Source organism: Macadamia integrifolia, chromosome 11 (genome assembly GCF_013358625.1).
Source record: "Macadamia integrifolia cultivar HAES 741 chromosome 11, SCU_Mint_v3, whole genome shotgun sequence".
In the NCBI taxonomy this organism is placed as follows: domain Eukaryota; kingdom Viridiplantae; phylum Streptophyta; class Magnoliopsida; order Proteales; family Proteaceae; genus Macadamia; species Macadamia integrifolia.
In genome coordinates, this window is record NC_056567.1 from 1,752,238 (window position 1) to 1,759,819 (window position 7,582).

Below are 7,582 nucleotides of genomic sequence, written 5' to 3' on the forward strand. Positions count from 1 at the left end.
TGGCCATCTTCTATTATTGTTGAGTGAATTATGAGAGGTAGGTTTTCATAAAACAAAAACAGAAAAAAAAAAAGAATTATGAGAGGTAGGTAGCTACTAGCGAGTGACTTTCAACCATAATTGATTTTTTTTCTTTTTTTTCTTTTTTTTTTTACTTGCAGTCTCTGTAATCAGAGATCAATTATGTGTGTTGTGTGGGGGGAAATTGTGTGTTGGGTGGTTTCTAAGGTTGAAACTCAGCGCATGACAACCTTTTCCTATCAATTGTAAGTACAAATCAAAGACATTTCTTCACTGTTAATATGTATCTTCACAATGTTATTGGTGAAGCTTGATTTCAATTTAATTCAGAAAATATTGATGATTTTTTTCAAATAATGGTGATCCCACTTGCTGGTAAGCAAATCATGTGGTTGTTAAAGGTATAGGGTGGCAAAACCCTAACTCAAAATTTTGTATAGGAATCATTTACTTACTTGGGTAATTTTGTACTTTTTGGGATTAGTATTTCTTTATGTGATGCATAAGACGCTATATAAGAGGTTATCTTGTAACTCAGAATGAGGTATGGTGGTGAGTGCTTTGTAATTCTTCATCAAAATAATGAAAGCTCTTATTATTGCTCGGCTGTGGACGTAGCACACCTTAGGTGAATCATGTAAATCTGTGTATTCTATATATGTGTGTGTGTGTGTCATTCCTCTTTCGTTTTCTTTTGCAAATTGTTATTCTACTACATTATTAATCCTTAAATCTTTTGAGAGAGGAGTTATAAATGATAATTACTACCTACTAAGATATAATAGTGAGATTTAATATGAATTTAGGTTGAGACGGAGATTGGTTCATAACTACGACTTAGCTACTTAAAGAATGATTAGAGATAATGAGGGAAGTAGTGAAGGCCCTAATTATAATGTATCGCAAAAGAGGGAAAAGTGAATGGAAGGGCCAAGTAGAACAAACCCTAATAATGAATGGCAAAAGAGGAAACAAGAAATGTGGAATGACAACTTACCCTGTATTAAAGCAATATTTAGCCTAACTATACAGAGAAAAGACATAAAGATGAGCTGAGTGAGACAACTGACCATCACTGAGGTAAGAATTTTGTCATCTCCAACAACTTAGCAAAGAGTAGAAAGGAGGTGGATTCTCCTTTGGACACTGTAGGCACAAAAGGAGTTCAATTGGTTTAGAGAACAAACAATAGGGGAAAAGATTGGGGATGCTACTGGTATACTGTATGTTAGTACATTCATATCTTTCTTAAATGATACCTCATCATGTACCTCCATTAGTGCTGCCTATTAGCTTACTGTATTCTGCCACATACCTATCCCTCTCCCAAACTACAATTATTATAGTGGAGGAGGAGATACATGAACTTCTACTTTCTTAATGGCGGTAGTAAACATTGAGGCGACAATTAGTGAGAAGAAGAAGAGGGAGGGGCAGGGTTGCAGAGGATGGGGTGGGGCAATGGTGTTCTAGGTTGGAAGAAGATGAGGAAGTAGTAGTTCTCACTCTAAATTGTGATATTTAAAAAAAAGAATAAAGAGGAAAATAAAGCTCCTTGGTCATGCAATCTCTGTGTCAACATAGGACCAATGAGGAGACGCATATAGGTATCAAGAAGGAGTGAGATTTTTGTATTTCAGAAGGACGAGGCATAATTTCAATCCATCTTTTCTTTTCTTTTCTTTTCATATCTCGCAAACCAAACACAGCTTTAGGTAATCAGACCTGGTCAAACATGGCCGCTACAAAACTTGCCCACTTTTGAGTAGGATCTGTCAAAGGGTAGGGTAGGATAGGGTTATGTAATGGCGTTATTATACCCTCCAAGGTATGGGGTGGGGTGAGGTGTTTTCGTTGCCCTAGGAATAAGCAAGGTAATTCTTTACACATTTTACGTGGTAAGGTAAAGAAAATTAGGTAAAAAAAAAAAAGTTTTACCACCACCCATAGGAGAAATCCCTTCATCGATGGCCATTATTGCACTTCTATGAATGTGTTAACACAACTGAAAGGCATTTTGCCTCTCCAACACGTGAGGATAGGTAATTATGACAGTAGATTTGTGGGTAAAAGGGAACTTTCCCCAAAAATAATGTTTTTTTACCTGAGAGCGGATCAGGTTTTTGTACGAGAATGTATGAGAATGGTCTTGGTCCGTGGATATAGAATCAATTTTCTCTCTCTTCATTTAATAGATTCTATATCCACGATCTAGAGTGTACGAGAACATTCTCGTACGTGAACCTGATCCGTTCACTTTTTACCTTTAGTTTGAGATTGCAATATGATCTATGAGATTTTAGACTTAGAGTATTTAAGTAGATTTGATGAGATGCGTTAGATAGTACATGGGTTAGGCTTTGAGTTTAATTAAAGAAATATGTATTCTTATATATCCTTTAGGCAGCGCTAGAATAGGGAGAGGGGGTTTTGGGGAATCCTTCCCCATTAGGAATCTCGGTAGAAGAATTAGTATCTTGAAAGGGGTTTGGGGGAATCCCTCCCCCCATTACTGTAATGCATATATGCATCAATTTAGTTTACATTCCTATCTAGATTCTAGTTAGAAAGGTAAAATTCTTATCTTCTATGTCCCATTGACTTAAATGGTGCAATAATCTCACCCATATCTTCTAAATGAGGGTCTGATAAGGTAGCTTAATCAAGAACATTCATAATACAAAATCTGATTCTTGATGATGTTAATTCAGAAAAAAAAAAAAAAATTTGTGTGAAAATTGCACCCAAGTTTGTCTTGGCCATCCGATGTTCACCACACTGCTGCACTCACTGCAGAGAATAACCGCTGAAAAATTGCTGCTCTCCCACCCCTCTTTGTCTTCATCCTCTCCCCTCTCCCACCCCTCTTTGTCTTCATCCTCTCCCCTGCCCATAGCATCTCCCTCCCTCTTGCAAATACCTACCCCAACCCCGCCCTCTCCCCTTTACAACTCCCTGCCCCATGCCGTCCTCCTCCTACCCCCTAGAACCCCTTGTAGCACTGCCATCCTGCCCACACTCCACATAGAATTCTTCACTTAGATAGAAGTTAGTCTCTTTGGAATTAATCGATGTTCGAAGGTCACCAGTTTCCTGATAGCCTCCCAAACATGGCCCATCTCTACCCCTCTCCATCTCTTTGATTTCTTATTTGCAGATGTGCAACTTAAAACCCACCATCTCTATCTGTGATTGCAAATACACAATTTCTAATGGAATATCTTCAAATTTCCAGATTTACCTCACAACCACAAACAAAGATGGGGATCCGCTTACAAAACCCCTCTATGCAGAAACATACCCTTAAATCAATATTCTTTTTCCAAACAAAGGTGGTGGTGAGTTTGGATCAGGTCTTTGTATAAGAACCATTCTCACACGGTGTATGATCCATACTTAAAATCCACTCAATGTGAAAGCCTATTGTAAAAAGATAGAGATTGAATAGATTCTATGTGTGGATCAGGCACCATAGGAGAATAGTTCTCGTACAAGGACCTGATTTGGGTTCATATTTTGGGTGGGTAGAAGATGAAGGAGAAGTGGGTCCTACTCTTATTGTGATATTTAAAAATAAACAAAGGAAAGATGACCCCTACTCCAAGATACAGGGGAGTGCGAAATGATCACCCTACTCCACATAAAAGGTGGAAATCCCACCATTTTTTATGCTTTCACGTGTGCTCTCATGGGTCCCTATGTTGGTACAAAACCCACACTGTCTTTTTTCGAACCCTCTCGCATAAATAAATAAATAATTAACAATGCCAAAAAGGATACCAAGAGTAGGAAAAACATGTGGCAGGAATACGTCACACAAGTAGAGTTGCCATCTCTTCTCGTACGAGAAGCTGATCCGGGCTCATATTTTTTTGCCTCCATATAATCAATCAGTGGTGAACTACGTCCATCTTCTAGGATAATTTTATAATACTCTCTCCACCAATGCATGAAGGTACTCTTCTCCAAGAAAATCTCTTCTGAAACACTGAATTTTCGTATCAACCCCATTACATAATTCTCAAACTCCTTCAAATCTTCCTTAATAACTGATTCTTCTAACTCACAATCAGCTTCCTTTTTGTTGTTCAACATCTCTGTTAAAATCATAGCATCCTCCACATGAGCCCAGAAGCAAGAATCCTCTATTAAATTAACAGCTTTGTTCCTCATTGATGATAAGTTCTTCTGAATCTTATTCTCTGCTCTCTCATCATCATCCTCCTGCCATTTCTGCAACTGTTTATAATGTTTGGGTCTATGTTTTAGGTAGTTCTTCTGGCCTGGAATCTTATAGAAATCTGCAATATCAAGAGGTTCAACCATCCTTCTATAATTTGTTGCAGCACGGACATATCTTGTTTGTAATGGAACACCACCTTTGTATTGGGGTTTTTGTTTTATTACTTCTATCTTCTTCTTCCAATATTCTGTGACAGAATTATTCCACTTGATTGTATCTTCATCACTTCCAGAGGATATGCAGTTCTTGTAGCAATCATAGTAGCCTCCAGCCTCAGTATTCCAGGATTTCTTCTTGAACCATTCAAGTTTCGCAAAGTTTATTTTTGCTTTATTCAGCTCCAATTCAGGATTCTCTCTGTCGGTCAGGTAGAGTCTTTCCTGCTTCTCTACGTCTGCCATCGAAGTGACAAGCTCATTGTATTCCTGTCACCAAAATGAGCATTTCGGTGAGAGAGAGAGAGAGAGAGAGATCTCATACAAGGACCATTCTCGTACGGAACTGATCCACACAGATGGAATCCACCAAGGAAAAACCCTGTGGTGGATTCCATCTGTGTGGATCAAATCCTCGTAGAGGGTAGATTAGGTCCTCGTACGAGAACCATTCTCGTACAAGACTGATCCACACATATGAATCCAGTGACATAAGAGGTAAAATAATATTTCAAATGGCGATATTTTATTGAAAGTGGTTTAGATGTGAAGCAAAGGGCAGTAGATATGAATGGTGGAAAAAGATAGGTACAAGGAGGTGCTAGCATATGCCATGCAAGGCAGCATTCTTTCTCCCATATTATACCCCTATCCTAGCTATATGTTGCAAAAACCAAATTGGGTTGCAAAACTTAATTACCATATTGATGGTGATGACAACATTACTTGAAGTTAAACACAAATGGAACACGCTTTGATAAATAAGGTTAAAATAGGAATAAATAAATCAAGGGAAAAAAAAGCCTAAAATGTAATGTGTCTCCTACTCCTAGATATACTAGGGGCGAAATGATGGCCCATCAAAGATGGAAATTCCACCCCTATTGATGTTTCCATTATTACTCTTATTGGCCCACACACTGGTATATGGGTCATGCAGCCTTTAGGGAACTCTCTCCCATAAATAAAAAATGGCAAGTGTTTTATGTCCGAGAGCTGCCATTACGCCCAGATATAGGGGCATGCACCCCCAGGAGGGGCATGGTGGTCATTGCACGCCCCCATGTCTATGGCACAGGGGTCGCTCTTTTTTTTTTTTGGCTAACAATGAGTATCCAAGCCTTAAGCCTGACAAGTTTGTGGGCTCATACTGACCCCACAACAGCATGGACCGAGTCATACCGAGGTTGAATAAGAACCATTCAACTTTCACCGAAAACAGTGAAGAGCACTAAACAACCTTGTATGAATGGCCCCCAAAAAGATAAGAGGAGTCGAACTCATAACTACACGCTTCCTAAGGCAAAGGTCCCTTGCCAACTCAGCTACCCCTTGGGGTTGCTCTCTCATACATAAAACTTTGTCCCATAAAATATTGTCTTGTTAGGGCTGAGATATTTCTTAATTACCTGGGCTTCTATAACTTCAATTGCTTCCATCTGAAGACGTATCCCAACCTCAAGAGAAGAGCAACCAGGCAATCCAGGTAGCATTGATGAAAACCCATTGAAGAAAGTAACTGATTTTTTGAGGTCTTCCAAAATATTTCCATATTCCTTAAGTCTCAAAATATTGAATTCTTCTATATATCCCAAAATATTTCCATAATCCACATTATGGTTAACCAACTGAGATCTTCCTTTAGCCTCCAGCAATTTCAAAACTGCATCAGTAGTATTGAAACAGGCACAACCTGATGTAGAGCACATTATATATGTACCGAAAGGCTTGTAACGCTGTGAATCGGAAGCTGATGAATTGCTAATGAAGAGAAAAGGTATGTGATCTTGAACGGAGACTACATGTAAGAACTGAGACTTCAAAATTGGCTGATCGTAAATGACTTGTTGGAGGCCATTGCTGCTAACAATTGGAGAACCAAAGGTGATGCATAGAGGGAGATTCGTCTTTGAGGAATAAAGTCTCCGTAGGATCTCCAAAACGACAAGCGACGCAACCAATCCTCCCAGAGAATTACCAGTGACAATGAGGGGTCTTGAAGAGTTCTCCAGCTGCATAATTTTTTATTGAAGGAGAAAAGAACTCTGTCCGTCCTCATTCCCTACACCCACACATTGCATCTTTTTTCATAGCCCTTGGAAATGGGGGTTATGTGTGGACGTAAGGAACAGGACAGGCAGAGTTCTTTCTCGCTTTTTAAAATACCCATTAAAGAAGTGTAAGAAATTTGGAAACTTTTTACCAACACAAATTATTATTTTCATGCGTGGGATAAGAAAATAATTTTCATTTTCTATTAGGTGATCAAGACCATAGTCCAACATGGCCATTACAAAGCTTACCCACTTTTAAGTGGGGGCTGTAAAACGGTACCATAGGATAAATAGGCTTGTGTAATGGCGTTACTTTACCCTCCCTCCAAGGTATGGAGTGAGGCCTTTCCGTTGCCCTGTAGAACATGGTTTGAGGAATCAGATTGGACAGGTTGGAATGGTCAAGTTCGATCAATGCAAGGCCCATCCCAATTCTTGCCTGATACAAGCGAACTGACATGGATTTAATTAAAACCAAATGTATTTCTATCCAATCCAGGCCCATCTAAATTAGTATCAGCTCAGTATCAGCCTTGATCAATCCCATTCTTGATACTAAGTTCTCAAACCTTGCTTTAGAGTGGAATAAGAGGGGGTAATTCTTTAAAATTTTTATAGGTTAAGGTAAAGAAAAATTGGGTTAAACAACTAGAATTTTTCTTCCCTATAATGAAGGAAAATCCCTTTGGCCATCATGGTTTAAGGAATTGGATCAGATTGGTCCGATTCGAGTGGATCAGATTGATATTGGTTGAGGCCAATGTGTGATCCTGATCCTAGGTGATCACGCATCAATAGGTTGGTCCGGACGAAAGGTAAAAAAAAATGATTGAACTCCTCTGTGGCGCAATACAGTGTTCGGCGCACATCCAATGGCCAGAAATGCCTCCACACGGTGGCCAAGGCTGTCGCACGCAGCCCAAGGTGTTTCTAAGCTTTGGATGTGCGCCAGACACTATGGTGCGCCACAAAAGGGAAAAATCCAAAAAAAAAAAAAAAAAAATGAAAAATAATGTTTTTAACTTCGAAATTGCAATATGAGCTATAAGCTTCAAGACTTGAAGAGTATACGAGTAGATTTGAAGAGATGGGTTACAATAAAGAAAGAT

At 39.0% G+C, this 7,582-nt stretch overlaps 1 protein-coding gene across 1 annotated transcript; it reads right to left on the reverse strand.

The window, feature by feature from the left end:
- Positions 1 to 3,553: 3,553 nt before the first annotated feature.
- LOC122093881 (senescence-associated carboxylesterase 101-like) lies at positions 3,554 to 6,631 on the reverse strand (the record flags this gene model as incomplete). Its single annotated transcript, XM_042664426.1, has 3 exons — positions 3,554 to 4,689; positions 5,829 to 6,409; positions 6,571 to 6,631. Coding segments are annotated over 3 exons (1,614 nt in total), but the record flags the coding sequence as incomplete, so codon positions are not given.
- Positions 6,632 to 7,582: the final 951 nt, after the last annotated feature.